At 42.2% G+C, this 15,927-nt stretch overlaps 1 protein-coding gene across 2 annotated transcripts in view; it reads left to right on the forward strand.

Annotated features, from left to right (window-relative positions):
• clspn (claspin) overlaps positions 1-15,927 on the forward strand; it is a 39,770-nt gene that overhangs the window by 2,371 nt on the left and 21,472 nt on the right. For both annotated transcript variants that reach the window (XM_033045206.1, XM_033045207.1), the window contains exons 2-7: positions 1,495-1,594; positions 3,883-4,364; positions 4,513-4,680; positions 9,699-9,773; positions 13,465-13,546; positions 15,463-15,571. In XM_033045206.1, the coding sequence (XP_032901097.1) occupies positions 1,495-1,594; positions 3,883-4,364; positions 4,513-4,680; positions 9,699-9,773; positions 13,465-13,546; positions 15,463-15,571 (1,016 nt within the window). The remainder of the gene's footprint in view (positions 1-1,494; positions 1,595-3,882; positions 4,365-4,512; positions 4,681-9,698; positions 9,774-13,464; positions 13,547-15,462; positions 15,572-15,927) is intronic.

Genomic DNA, 15,927 nt, shown 5'->3' on the forward strand with positions numbered 1-15,927 from the left:
CACCGTGTTCAGGAACAGCTTCTCTGCCATTACCAACCTATTGAACAGTCCTCCCATTGGCTAGGGTATAGCCTCATTTTCCAACTTGCTTCAATGCAGACCTTGGATTTTTCCTCTGCAATTATAATGCTATGGTGCTGTAACACTATATTTTGCACTCTGGTACTTTTCACTTTGCACAACCTATTGTTCTTGTGTATTACCTGAATTGTGTATTACCTGAATTGACTGGATCGCTTGCAAACTAAGGTTTTCACTGTGTCTTGGTACCAGTGACAGTAATACATCAGTACAAATAATAGTCTCACATGTCCTTAAAGGAAGGAAATATTTCAATCTGAGTAGCATGGCCGACACACTCGCAAAGCGATGCAGTTGCTTCTTATGTACTCTATGAGAAGGCTGGAAATCCAGACTGTTCTGGGGGCAATTAGGCAAGGAGTACAAAACCATTGCTGCTGCCAGCAATGTCCATGAGCCATGAACGATTACATAAATACTTTGTTGCTACGTGTGCAACTTCAAGTGCAGTACTGTTACAAAAATATTGCATATTAAAGTCTCATACTAGTGCGTGCTTCCATCCATTACGTTTTTGTTACTGAATTATGAAATTACAATAGTAAAATTGATTACTTCTATTTGCCTATATAAAGTGCCCAAAATATAGCAAATGTAACACTAAATGAAGAATTGTTTGTTGTGTATCCACAGCCTTCATTTTGATCCATTTCACCATCATACTGAAAGTAAGCATGCAGGTACAGCAGGCAGTGAAGAAAGCTAATGGCATGTTGGCCTTCATAACAAGAGGAGTTGAGTATAGGAACAAAGAGGTCATTCTCCAGTTGTACAGGGCCCTAGGGAGACCGCACATGGAGTGTTGTGTGCAGTTTTGGTCTCCAAATTTGAGGAAGGACATTCTTGCTATTGAGGGAGTACAGCGTAGGTTCAAAAGGTTAATTCCCGGGATGGCGGGACTGTCATGTGTTTGTATGGGTTGTACCAGCTGGGCTTGTATACTCTGGAATTTAGAAGGTTGAGAGGGGATCTTATTGAAACATACAAGATTATTAAGGGATTGGACACACTAGAGGCAGGAAACATGTTCTCGATGTTAGGGGAATCCAGAACCAGGGGCACAGTTTAAGAATAAGGGGTAGGCCATTTAAAGCGCAGATGAGGAAAAACATTTTCACCCAGAGAGTTGTGAATCTGGAATTCTCTGCCTCAGAAGGCAGTGGAGGCCAATTCTCTGGATGCTTTCAAGAGAGAGTTAGATAGAGCTGTTAATGATAGTCAGGGGATATGGCGAGAAGGCAGGAACAGGCACTGATTGTGTATGATCAGCCATGATTACAGTGAATGGCGGTGCTGGCTCGGAGGGCCGAATGGCCTACTCCTGCACCTATTGTCAATTCAATAATGTGTCATCAAAATAGCCGCTGTTTCTCGTGTTTCAAATAGTCATCCTGTGTTTATCTTCCTTTCCAGCTAAACCCTGGTAGTGAAGAATCAACAAATGCCAATAATACTGACAGTGGTGGAAGTTATGGAATGCATTCTAACAAAGGATTAAGTCACTTTAATGGAGGTTTGTGTTCCTTTATTGTATTCCTTGATATGATGCTAATAATTTAATCAACCAATCTAAAATTGATATGATCCAAGTGAAATTCACACTGGTATTTTATAGAACTTCTACTGTACATTAGATGGCTTTCGTTCATCATGCTCATATTGACTATGTAAGCTAATCCAGCCCGTCCCATTATTTTGCTCTTATAACCTAGCAAATTACTTTCCATCAAATGGCTATCTGGTTCCCATTTGAAAGTCCTGATTGACTTTGCCTGTCACCCTTGAAAGTACAGAGTTCCAGATCATCATCACTTAATTTTTCCTTGTGCATCCAACATTGCCATATTGTTTGGTCATCTTTTTGAATCTGTGACTCCTGATTCCTGAACCATTCAAAAACAGGACCTGCTTCATTCTGTTTAACATATACCATAAACCCATTACAATCAAATCACTTCTCAAAGTTCTGTTGCTTAAAGGAGAACTCTAGGTTTTCATTGCAACCAAGAAACATAATAAATAGATTCTGCAGATTATTTTAGACCTTTTATATGCATCTTAAATTGCAATGACCAGTATCTGGTAACGTTCTCCAGTCATAATCAATCCAGTGTTTTTAAACCATTCAAAATAACTTCCCTCCTTTTGTACTTGTTCTTCTATGTATGGTGTCCCATGGGCATGGAGAACTGCTTGATCAATATTTGGAGGAACTCCAAAGTTGTACTGTTGTTCCTGTAGAAAGTGGTATAAACCAAGTAATTGAAAGCTAATGATTTTAATATTGGTGTTGGGAAATTATTGGAATCTTTTCTCGGGGTCGGGCTGAACCTTATTTAGAAAGGCACAGATTAATCATGGATAGTCAAATCTGAATTTTTTGAAGTGGTAATAGCAGTTTGAACGGTCACTCATTTAGTAATTTATGCGGAATTTAGAAAAGCCTATGATATGTTTTTTTAACGTACCTTGGTTTAAAAAATAAGGCTTTTATGATCCAAAGAAGAGCGGAAAATTGTATCCAATATTTATCTATGTCCATAGTAAAGATGAGGGGGTGGGGGCTCGGAAAGCGCAAGTCATTAAAGAGACGAAAGGCATGCGAGGCATCTTGGACATAGGTTGAGAGAGATTGGACAGGATGGAGTTGAGGGGGGGAAAGGATAGAGTCGAAGTACATGGAAATCATTTCTGTGGGACAGGAGCAGGCAGAAACAATGGGCCTGCCAGGAAAGTTGTGTTTGTGGATTTTGGGGAGAAGGTAAAAACGGGCTGTGCGGGGCTGGGAAACGATAAGGTTGGAGGCTGTGGAAAGCAGACAGCGAGAAGTGATTAAATCAGTAATGGTGTTTGAGATTAAGGCCAAGTGCTGCTCTGTGGGATCCTGGTCGAAGGATAAGTAGGAGGAGGTGTCTGAGATTTGTCGCCTGGCCTCAGCCCAGTGGAGGTCAGTGCGCCAGACTACCACGGCACCTCCCAATCCAGGCAGCATTCTGCTAAACCTCTTTTGCATCCGCTCAAAAGCCTCCTCATCCTTCCTGTATTGTAGCAACTAAAACTGCACACATTACAGATAACCCTTGTCATATTGATTCGGCTCTAACCACCTAGCAGTCATTCCGCAAAACAGTGAGCTTTCCAATAGAAAGTTCTGCTACCCTGCTGGGTATTGGGAGGCTAAAAGCACAATCCCATTAGAGTGATCGCATCTTTTTTATTTTTGAGCTTAATCCATATTGCATGGTCAGGTCCGGGGGAGTCCCCCGCCAAGGGTACCATGATATTATGTGCTACCTGCTCCATGGCGGATAGTCTTGCTTCTGACCCTTCAAATGTATATACAGTTTCAATACAGCATTTTTTTTCTCTATCAAATTGTCAATTGGTTGTACATCGAAGTGCTTATTAAATCAACACAAAATATATTTCAGTTCCAATTCCATATTCATGCTAAGATACTGCTTTTCTGAACTATATAATCAATTTAATGGCAGATAAAGCAAGGATTTAAATACTAAATATTATTTTTTAAATTAATTGAATAAAAACAGTAATAACCAAAGATCCTCTAGTATCTTTGGTGATAACAAAGTTAATTGTTACATTGAGAGAAGACAATGTAACTAATATTGTCAGAAGAACTGTTTAAGAAGGAACTGCAGATGCTGGAAAAGAATCGAAGGTAGATAAAAAAGTTGGAGAAACTCAGTGGGTGAGGCAGCATCTATGGAGCGAAGGAATAGGTGACGTTTCGGGTCGAAACCCTTCTTCAGAAGAACTTAACACTTTGTTTCTTTCCAGATTCAGATGAAGAAATTTTTGTCTGCAAAAAAGTGAAGAGAAAAACTCTACGAGATAGTGATAGTGATGAGGATTCAAGCAACGTAAAAGAAATTGGGAGCACCAAGTTGGATAGTGCGACTGATAATGAGGAGCAAAGCTTAAATACCAATGATAAAAACAAGAAAAAGAAATTCCATCGTGTTCAGAGAGTGATAAAGAATAGTGGTGAGAGTGATTCTGATGTTGACAATGAATGCCAAGCTAGACTAGTAAAATCCAGTTCTGTTAGTGATGAAGATGAGGAAGTATCCACAGGAGACCTACAACATAGAACTTCTAGTCTGGATGATTCTTCAGCTAGTCAACAAATGACTAAAAATTCTTTGCATCGGGAAGGGCAAGTAAATCCAAAGAACAAATCTCAGAGATCACGAGACAAAAAGAAGAAACAATTGGAAATGGTTGAGAAGTTGAAAAGAAAAAAGAAACAAAAAAAACAGGTGTGTTGAAAGAAAAATGGATTCTCAGCACTGTTTTAAGGCAACAAAAATTTGCATTTCCCAATTAAAAAAAAATTGGGAAGTTTTAGCTTCTATGTTTGAATAATTAATCACGTTAAGATATCTGAACCATTTCAACTGTATTTAGGAAGTGCCAACAGAATTGAAGACTGCGGATGACAGTGGCTGTCTGCTCAACAACAGTGACCTGTTTGAGACTGAAATGGACGATGAGAATAACCTCAATGGAGAGGAAGAGGAGTTTTCATTGGATGCCATACGAGCAGCAGTGAAAAAGAAAGCAAAACACCCCAAAGTAAGTTTTTTATGTTTTATTTTTGCTTATTTTATATCACAATATTAACTGTAGTTTTGTGTACCAAGTGAAAGTTAACTGGTATTCCACAATGCTTTCCTTAATTCATTTACCATAAAGCTGATGATTGGCTGCTAGTCATGGTTTAAAATATAAAATTCCTGCTAGCTTTGTCTTCCTTGCACTGATCTAATTTTGAAGTTTTGAGCTCAACCTATTGGCCAAGCATACTGTTCCAACAAGTATCTAAAAAGGGAGATTTTACTATTTGTACCCAATTAGTATTATAATATGCTGACTATTTTTCCATGAACTTAATCATATTGTTCTGTGTCCGCTGCATGGAATAGTGAGCATGCTCATCCATGTCATATCCATGTATGTAGGGACTACCTTGCGAGACTATCCTGTATTCCAGTTGTGTGTGAAGTGAGTGGCAGGAAGTTTCCAGAAGTGCAAGGGAGTTCAAACCTTTGATACATGGCATTGATAAAATACAATTAATTGACATTAGGAAAATGAAAAGCAGCTAAAAATACTCAAAGATAAATTGAATTCACTGTTAAATTGAAATTATTTAAAAATAACTCCTGCTTTGCTTAGCAAAACAATACAATTCTAAATGCAGACCCAAGTCCTCATTTTAAATAAATGTGGACATGAACCTGTATTTTTAACCTGGCATAAACTTTCTGAGCATAAATATACGGGAACCTCAGCCAGATAGAGCTCCATTGTTGAACTCTGTGTGGAATCCCGTTCACCATTCTGAATTTGTGCTAACTTACAGCCTTGTGCAAATTAGTTGAATAATGGACATTTTGATATTTTTTCATAAGATGAGTTTCTATGTCCTCCATTTGTTCTTGTATTTAAAACTGTTAATGTTCAAAATAAATTAAAGGCAAAATAACAACCTTGCACCAGTATTGCACCATCCAGTTTTATTTGAGAACTAGTCAAGACTACATATCATTCCAAGGAGGTGAACAAAGATTATAACCTTGCATCAACTTAGCTCAGTCACAATGAGAGATCATAAAGTTGGTAAGGGTGGGCCAAGCTTCCAAGATTGTCAAACAAGACTATGAAACTGGATCGCTATCGCCCAAGAGGACGGGCTGGTGTGGCCACAAAAGGAAGACGATGCCAAGAAATGAAGCTTTGCTGACTCGGGGAAAGTAAGAAAGATCTGAGAAAGAGAAGCGATGCCCCGAAGAAAGTTTTGGATGCAGCAGGAGTCTCAATAAGCTTAAGCATCCTGCGCCTCATTGCAATTGTATAGCCAGAAGATTTGTGAAAAATCAACTTCTAACTGCTGTAATGAAGAAACAACAATACCAGTGAGCCTTCAAATATAAAGATTGGTCATGTGATGACTGGAGAGAGGTATTGCTCTGTGACAAAATCCATTTCCTGATTCAGGGCTACGTGGCCAACATATTCAGATATTAGTTGGAGAGCCGATGAGAAAATGCCGTATCGACCAATTCATCAAACATCCTGAAAAGATTATGTTCTGGGATTGTTTTGGCTACTTCTGCGCAGGTCTGCTGCATCCAGTTGACAGAATGATGAGATTGCCGCAATATATTGATGTATTGCAGAGAAAGATGGTGCTGGAGATGACTAAGACTTTTCCAAATTGATCTGGGATATTGCAGCAAGACCTTGCAGCGTGCCACATATCAAAGATGGTGACCCAATTTATCCAGCAGAAGGGTATGCATGTCTCGGACAGGCCTAGTAACTCGTCTGGCCTGAATCCGATTGAGAATTTGTGATCAATTATCAAGTAGTGACTACAAAAGAAAGGACTGTACCACGAGACAGAAGCTCATTAAGGCCATAATTTACCTGTTGTATCGAGATGTAAAAATCCTTGGAAATTGTCAGAATCTGGTCGATTCCATGCCAAATCATGTAAAGACTTGGTAAAGACCTGTGGTGGACACATAATCTACTAAAGACATAACAATGTGATGATAATGAGTAAAATGCGACATGTAAATGGCGAATTGCTATATCCCAGTGTATACTTGATTTGCACAAGAATGCAGGATGTTGGTGTTTGATAGAAAAGTACTTAACTTTGAACTAAAATTAAATTGTAAAAGTTATTGCTTATTTTTCCCTGGTCAAAGCTTGTGTATATAGCTTTTATTATGAAATAAAGATTTAAGAGATTCAAGATTTGTTATTATTTGTCAAAGGCACTAGAAATGAACCGGAACAATACCATTCTTATTTGCTGCGCCTTTACAGGCACGTTAAATACAACAACAAGAAATACAATTAATTATTAGGTATTCCTATTAAACCAGACCATGAGATGCTGCCTGGCCCGCTGAGTTATTCCAGCATTTTGTGTCTAAACCTGTTGCTCATGATGTTGCTCTATTTACTCTCGTATTAGACTCATGGCCGGTTCTCACGGTGCGACCTGACGCAAGATGTCACCAGAGTGAAGTGGTCGTGGTCCAGCACGAGTTCCGCACGATATAACGGGGGGTAGATAAAGAGTTCCCACGGTACTCGGCAATTCTGTCATTTGTGCGAGTGACTTGTCCGTCTCCCGATCTTTCCCGTTAATCGTGAATGAACATCGTGGACTGTAGTGTAGTTAATCACGTGGCACAAATGATGTCACTTTTTTTCACACACTATATAAATATCCTCCGTTCGTAGAATTGGCTCATTTGCAGACATGCCTATACAAAGTTGGTTCGAGTACAGGCTGGTTGTTATTTTCATTGACGCGCTGTATGCATTAGCGCTACATGTGCATCGAAAACGCTTGCGTGAAGGCAGAAGGGTGAGATTAATTATAAAGAGAATTAAGAGGAAGTCTCACTGGGTTAAGCCCATGTTTCAACGGAGACCTCAATTTGGACAATATGAGCAACTGCTTAATGTGCTGTGCGAAGAGGATAAAAGTGCATTCAAAAACTTTGTCAGAATTTCACCCGAGCTCTTTAATGAGTTAAAGAATAATTTGGGACGCTGAAGAAGACTGACACTGCAATGAGAAAGGCACTGGAACCAGGGTTGCGCATAGCAATCACCCTCCGCTACTTGGCCTCAGGCAATTCTTATAAAAGTCTATCTTACAACTTTCTTGTCGCCACCAACAGCATCTGTGGTATTGTCCGAGAAACCTGTGAGGCGATCATCCAATTTTATTCAGCTGAAGTGATGGAATGCCCCAGTACACCAGATGCGTGGAAGAGAGTTGCACTGGGGTTTGAAAACAGGTGGAACTTTGCTCACACATGTGGGGCTTTGGATGGCAAGCATGTGGCAATTCGTAAACCACCCGAAATTCCACTCAATTGTACTCATGGCGGTGGTTGATTATAACTACAACTTTCCTGTATGTGGATGTGGGCACACCTGGAAGTGTTGTTGATGGCCGGATTTGGAAAGAAACCTGGCTTGGAAAGAAAATGGAAGGTGGAACAGCAGGCATGCCTGATCCAGAACCTCTGTCAGGAGAAGACAGCCCGGACATCCCATATGCGATGGTTGCTGATGAAGCCTTTGCACTACGGCCCTGGATTATGAAGCCATATCCACAGAGGAATCTAACTAGGGAACAGAGGATCTTCAATTACAGGCTAGTAGAAAATTATTTTGGCATCTTGGCAAACAGATTTAGATGCTTGCTCAAGACAATGGAGCAGAGGCCCAAAGATGTGGAGAGTATAATATATGCAGCATGTGTTCTGCACAACCTGATCCGAATGAGAGGTGCAGCTGCTGGATCAGCAACATCCATCCAGGACGGTGACATAGTGGACAGTGACACAGGGGAAGTAACACTAGGTGCTTGGAGAAGTGGTGCGAACAAGTTGAAAATGGTCTCACTGCAGCGTTTGAAAGGTAACTCGGGCACATCCAGTGTGAAAGAGCAAAGAGACCATCTCTGCGCTTACTACAATTCACAATTGGGGAGTGTGCCGTGGCAGGACAGTTATATTGATGGGTAGCCGACCACAGGAACACTACTGCGTGTTATAGAGAATCTCATTGCATTGGTACCACTCCACCAGTTCCCCCTCTTGTTCCCTGTTGAAGTTATATGGCCTTACCTTCTGCCATCTTCCCTTTATGTTATTGTCTGCTGAGGCTATTGGGGAGGCAACAGCTACTGGGGAGGCAATCTCAAATCCACCTTGATCACCCTCTCCCTGCTCCAAGGAGCCCACAGGCAGTGGTATCTCTGGCATCTCCTCTTGCCTCTCCACCTGTCTCTCTTGCTGAGTCTCCTCCTCATTTACCTGCATGGCTAAAAACTTTCTGTCTTTCTTTGGCCTCTTTCTTTGCGCTTTTCTGAGAGGCATCTCTGCAAGTCTTACTGTGAAAAAGATTCTCAAACAATGACAATTAGGTGGGACGTCCTCGATGGACACATGGTCCATTGGCGATATTGAGACCACCTTTTTTACTCACCTTATGTCCCCTCTATCCGGGTTTACTGTTCGCAGGAGTTCCCACGGTACCCGCAAGAGTCATTACGGATATCGCACGGATATCGCACTGGCATCTGCGTTCATACAATGTTGCAACGCTCACCAAAAAGTGCTCAAGTCACTCTTGGAGAAATTCAAAAATGTTTCAATTTTCTCCCGACCTTACAAAGTTACACGACTACCTGCCGTTAGCGCCACGGAGGTCCTCGGTGGTCCACGAATGCCGTACTGTTATCGCAGGAGGTTCCCACGATGTTAAACTCTTGTTAAGTCTCGCGTCAGGTCGCACCGTGAGAAGGCCCTTTAAGGAACCGAGCAGATAATGTCTTTGGATGTCTGTTCCCTACATCCTATCTAATTGGTGATGTGATAGTTAATAGATTTTCATATTGCAAGTTACTTTTTTGAGAACACACTTTATTCCATTTAATGATAATTCCTTCAATGAAGCTTTTTGAGATCTGTGGGCCACAATTAGATTTCACATTTCATCATGTAATTCAGATCGTTGCTTTATTTCTCAATGTCTTTCACTTTTAATTATAGAATCGACAACTTGTTCCTTCTGAAAACCTTCATGATTATGACTGTGAGGAGCAGGTGCAAAAAGATGGAAAGAAGGTGATAGCATATGTAAACTTTGGTTGCTTCATTGTTTAACATGCTAGTTAATTTGCATATAATATGCAATATAACAAAATAACGTCCTTAAATTTATACGAATGGTCAATTGTACAGTGTGGAAACCGAACTTTCACTCCCAATATGTCTATGCCGACCAGTCTAACCGAGCTATCCCACTTGCCTGTACCTGACTCAAAAGCCTTCAAACCACTCCAAGTGTCTTTTAAATGACACAATTGTACCCATCTGTACCATTTCAACTGGCAGCTTGTTACATATACATAGCACCCACTGTGAAAATTGTGCGCTTTTAAATCTTTCCCCTCTCACCTTAAATCTATGTCACCTCTAGTTTTAGGCTCCCATACTCTGAGGAAAATACTGTGGCTATTCACCTTATCTATGCCCCTCATGATTTTATAACTGAAACCCTCCAGTTCCAGTAACATCCTCGAATCATTTTTGCACCTTTCTAATATAATGACATCCATCCCATAGTAGGGCGACTACATCTGTCCACAGTCCCCCAAATGTGACCTCACCAATGTCCTATCTGCCTAATGTTACTACTTGTAATGTTCACAGGGTTAACTGAGTTGTTAAGTGCTCACCTTGAATGGGTTGATGTTTAAGTTTGTGCATAAGCATGGAGTAAAATCTAATAATCTGACTATCTGGAAATCCTGATTAGTTTGCCATCTAGCTCACCAGCTATATTCCCATTCCAATCGATAGGCCACGATTCCACACTTCCTTTAAAGTTTTTTGGGTATCCAATGTATCTTTCTATCTGTAACATCTTTTGTATATGAAAGTCAGTAAGATATTTTGGAGTGACAGCCAATATTCTGGTCGGCCAAAGTATGCTGCATTAATTACATTTTACTGTTGGGGTTCAACTGCAATATCATAAATAAAATGTAGTTACGGGCATCGTAATTTCATTAACTTAATCATGTACGTCTTTTGATATGGTGGCTAATTGTACATGAAAAAAATCCAGGAAAGCTCAAGACCATTTTTTCACTACAGGGTAAACTAATGACTTTTGTGCCTAAGAATTTGTTTAATATATTAGATTAAAGGCATCTTCAGCTTTGTGAACAATCTGAACAATTTATTGTAAGTTTCTGAGCTTTACATTGTCCACAGTTTTAATCTATTAGTCATTTGAGGCTGGTCTGCCCTAAGTTTGAACACCTGCAATTTAAAACAAATAGAATCGAAACACAAGACATTTTGTGTAGAAAGGAACTGCAGATGCTGGTTTATACTGAAAAGAATACCCCAGTCGCCCCAATAGGACAAAATAAATGCTTCTTTGTCCTTTGTTAAAGCGTGCAATATAAATGCTCTAGGATGTCAGTTAAATGCAACAATCAGGGGTTTCAGAAAATTAGCTGCTACAGTTGTAATAATAATCTGCATTGTTATTACAGGTGCACAACCTTTTATCCGAAAGCCTTGGGACCAGACACGTTTCGTAATTCTGAATTTTTCGGCTTTCGGAATGGAAGATTTTTAGCGTAGATTTTAACGGCTGGCTCAGTGGTAGAGTGCTCGGCTCATATCCGCAAGGTCGCGAGTTTGCGCCTCGATCCCGGCAGTTACTCGATCGCGAGTTTGAGTCTTCAATGTAGTTTTTTCTTGCAGAATAGGAGAGAATAGGGAGGGTTAGGCTGGGATCATTCTCTGCGAGATGATCTTAGTGCGGGAGACAAGTGTAGGAGAGGTGTACTGACTGTGTGGGCAGAACTTTGGAAGTGATTGCCCACCATTCTCAAAAGCCGCTGTGTCTCCCTGTCCCTCCAACTCCAGAGGAATCCGCTCCCCGATGGGCCGCTACGGCGACAAGTGGCAGTTCGCCCACAGCCCGAGCTGCGCCACCCCAAGAACAAGACGTACCTTGCACACCATCAGCTTCTGCCCCTACGGGGAGCGTGTTCCTCTGGAGTTGGAGCGGGGCTGGGCTGGAGTTGCTGATCTGGGATCTCCGTGCTTGCAGTGGGCTTGGGGGTCGGTGTACCGATGAGGGGGCGCAGCTCGGGCTGTGGGCGAACTGCCACTTGTCGCCGTAGCGGCCCATCGGGGAGCGGCTTCTGGTGGTCCTGACGTCTCTCAGCTCCTGTCCAAGGGGGTGGCCGGACACATCAGGACCAACAGGAACCCGCTCCCCGATGGGCCGCTACAGCGACAAGTGGCAGTTCGCCCACAGCCCGAGCTGCGCCCCCTCATCCGCAACCCGGGTTCCTCTGGAGTTGGAGCGGGGCTGGGCTAGAGTTGCTGCTGGCTGTGAGTCTCTGGGATCTCCGTGCTTGCAGTCGGTGTCCCGTTGGTCCTGACGTCTCCGGCCACCCCCCCTGGACAGGAGCTGAGACTGGGAACTGTACCGCCCTTGCCCCCTCCCTCTGCAACTGCAAACAACCCCACTCTCCTGCTCACCTGCAAGGGCGGTACAGTTCCCAGTCTCAGCTCCTGTACAGGGGGGTGGCCGGAGACGTCACAGCCCGAGCTGCGCCCCCTCATCCGCAACCCCAAGAACAAGACGTACCTTGCACACCATCAGCTTCTGTCCCTAAGGGGAGCGTGTTCCTCTGGAGTTGGAACGGGGCTGGGCTGCTGCTGGCTGTGGGTCTCTGGGATCTCCGTGCTTGCAGTGGGCCTGGGGGTCGGTGTCCCGTTGGCCCTGACGTCTCCGGTGACTGGCACTGACCTGCTGGCATCGCCGACGTGAAGACAGTGCAAAGCCCCCGCGCCGGTGCAATGGGCGGGGAGCTGGAGAGGGGAGGGAAGGGGTCACACACATGGCCGGGAAGCAGAGGGGTGTAGGTGGGGTGAAACTGAAGGGAACGACAATCTGCTGCTGCCTGCCCGCTGAGTTAAAAAGTTCCCACGCAAGACTCACGATACACTGTATCGTGAGTCTACCATGGGAACTTTTTAACTCAGCGGGCAGGCAGCAGCAGATTGTCAATTATTAACCCTCCCGCGCAATATACCCTCACCTTCTCTTTTATGAATGGGGATTTAGTTTCCCTTTCTTCGAGGACCGACCGGAGGTTCCGCTGTCACCTCTGCGGGCCGCCCTTGGTGAACGTCTTCAAGGACCTTTCTTCAAGGACCGAAAAAATGTCCGCTATTCGGAGCTTTTCGTTATTTGGAATTTCGGATAAAAGGTTGTGCACCTGTATTGGGAAAAATATGCACAGCGTCTGTTTAACACTGAGCTGACAATATGTATTAAATCTGGGCCATCATCTGCCACATACATATGCATTTTGTTACATCTGTCCACCAGAAAGATTTTGCATGGCACCTTCATATGAGCGTGCCTTTTACAGAAAGAATGGGCAGCTGAGGCAAAAGTCCAAGTGAATTTCCCGGTCTTGAATTAGAGTAATTCTTTGCCTCAACCAACATACAGTTCTGCTGCTCTGTTCATTGAGATATCTCAATTTCACATGCGTGCCACTTTCCCGGACACAGAGCCACAAGTATTAATGCTAACATCTACCATGTGATCAATTATTATAAAATGGTCTTGACTATGGGATCATTGGAGGCATCTCAAAGGACCACCTGTTATCCAGTCCCTGTAGAATAATGTTAGTTTCATTTTGATTCTGATTATTAATTTGATTATTTCGCCTTGGATAAATCAGCTTTTATTGATTCTTATAATTAAAAGGTGCGTACAGAGAGGAAGGCAGCCAAAATGAGTAAGGAGGCAATGCGCCAGATTCATAGTGAAACTCAACGACTGTTGCGAGGTGAGTTTTAAGAATATACTGTCACTTTTATATCCCCAAGCTATTAGGTATTGTTGGTTTAATGACCGGTTCCATTGTGTTTTATGTGGGATTGCATAACATGATGATAAGTGAAGTTATATAAACTGTTGTGTCCAGACGTTAATGCTTCATGCTTTTCCTTCGTTTAGAGATGTAGTGTGGAAACAGGCCTCTTCGGCTTAGCCAAGTATGTAAAAACGTACAAGGAATTTGATTTGCTATACAGTCATACCAAAAAAGCAACTAGACACACAACTGCATAAAAATTAACATCAATATGTTACAATGTATTATCTGGCGCCGTTTTCTCCCGCGGTCGGGGCAGTAGAACATCCGCAGTCAGGGCGATCGAAGCTCCTGTGATCGGGATGGTCGAAGCTCCTACGGTTGGAACTCCCGAAGTTGATCCCTAATCAAGGAAATGCGAGCGCCATGATGTTAAGCCCGCAGGCTCCCGCGGTTGGAGCTCAGATTCAGATTCAGATTCAAACTTTATTGTCATTGTGCAGTGTACAGTGCAGAGACAACTCCCGAAGTTGATCCCTGACAAAGGGACCGCCAGCTTCATGATGTTGGGTCGCAGTATGGACGGGGATACAATACGGAAAAAGTCTAGGAAAGAGATTTTTTTAACAAGTTTCCCCCACCCACCACATAATACAAAACCCTTCTTCAGCGAGAAGTAGCCAATGGTCTTGAGCTACCTGGACCTTGATCATGATGTGAAACTGCTCATGACAGGTGGGGGAGATTCATGCCACTGTAGTCGGGTTTACTGTCATAGGCACAAGTACGGTGAGATACAGGTACAATTAAAACCCTGCTTGCAGCAGTATCACAGTAACAGACTCAGTGTAAAGAAATAGATAAGACGCAATGTTTGTGCAATAACACAGTTAGAAACATGGCAGTGCAAGACATGGTCCGCAATGTTCCATTGCTGAAGTAGATTTAGGTTTGTGTAAAGTTGCTGCCTTACAGTGCCAGAGAACCGGGTTCGAACCTGACTACTGGTGCTATGTGTAGCGAGTTAGCACTTTCTTCCTGTGACTTGCGTGGATTTTCTCCGAGATCTTCGGTTTCCTCCCACTTTCCAAAGAAGTACAAGTTTGTAGATTAATTGGCTTGGTATAATTGTAAATTGTCCCTAATGTACGCAGGATAGCGTTATTGTGTGGGGATTGCAGGTTTGGCGTGGATTCGGTGGGCTGAAGAGCCTGTTTCTGTGCTGTATCTCTAAACTACAACTAAAGATACACTAAAACATACATTTAACAACAGACTAAAACAACAAAAGAAGAAAAGGACAAGACAGACTTAGTGAGGCTGCCATCGTACGGCGCCACCCGGTTTAAAATGGAGTAAAGACAGAGTTAGAGGTGCAATTGTTCAAATTTTGCTTTTGATTATTTTATTAGGAAAGGAATGTGACAGATCTTGGTCTAATGGTAATGCTGAAATCATCTTAAATAAATTAAAATCCATGCCAGCTACAATTATAATATTGTGTTAAGTTTTTTTGTACCCTGCTTTAAGATTGAAATCAATGCTAAGGAAGGAGCTGGTGAGATTTCAATAAGATGACCAGTGTTTTTAAATAAATTGGCATTTGCATATCTAGCCTAGTATCTTGGTTATTGTATAATGCAGTAATTAATAGGTTATTTTGTTTTAAAACCCCAAAAGAAGCAGTGAGTGAGAATATGGTCAATTAAATCACTCATCATCTAATTTCACGGTTCTACTCAATCATTGAGGTTCCTTTCAAAGCGGGGGAGCAGGTGTGAAAAAGAGGGGGAATTCTCAGTTATTACACCCGTCTAAGAGCCCGTTTGTACCGACGTCAAAGTTACCAGCAACTAAATATTTGTTATATTGTGATCTTATTTTTCCAGAGGCAAATTTATCTTTGCCCTATCACCTGCCAGAACCACAAACCATTCATGATTTCTTCAAGAAACGCCCACGTCCAGCCTGCCAAGGAAGTGCCATGTCATTGCTCAAGTAAGCATGTATTGTTTTGGAGAGACAATAACTAGTATGTATATATGTGTGGTGGAACTTCTTGTGCTTTGCTTCATTGTGTAATTTTTACTATTTTATGACTTCCTAGTATAAAAGGCTAAAATAATTTAGCTTATTTTGTACATTGCACTTAATACACTCCTGGAAACTACAATGGTTACAGTGGAGTAAATAGCCGCCATCTGCACTGTAATAAATATATAATATTAGCTGTTTTAGACAGCAATGCTTCCCATTGCCATGGTTCAGATATCCTTTAGTTTGAATTGCCAGAGGGGAAATTGCAAAGGGTTCATCCACTGTAGGCACTGCACTTACTCAGTCTGCATGGACTT

The sequence above is a fragment of the Amblyraja radiata genome, chromosome 27, assembly GCF_010909765.2.
Source record: "Amblyraja radiata isolate CabotCenter1 chromosome 27, sAmbRad1.1.pri, whole genome shotgun sequence".
Classification (NCBI taxonomy): Eukaryota; Metazoa; Chordata; class Chondrichthyes; order Rajiformes; family Rajidae; genus Amblyraja; species Amblyraja radiata.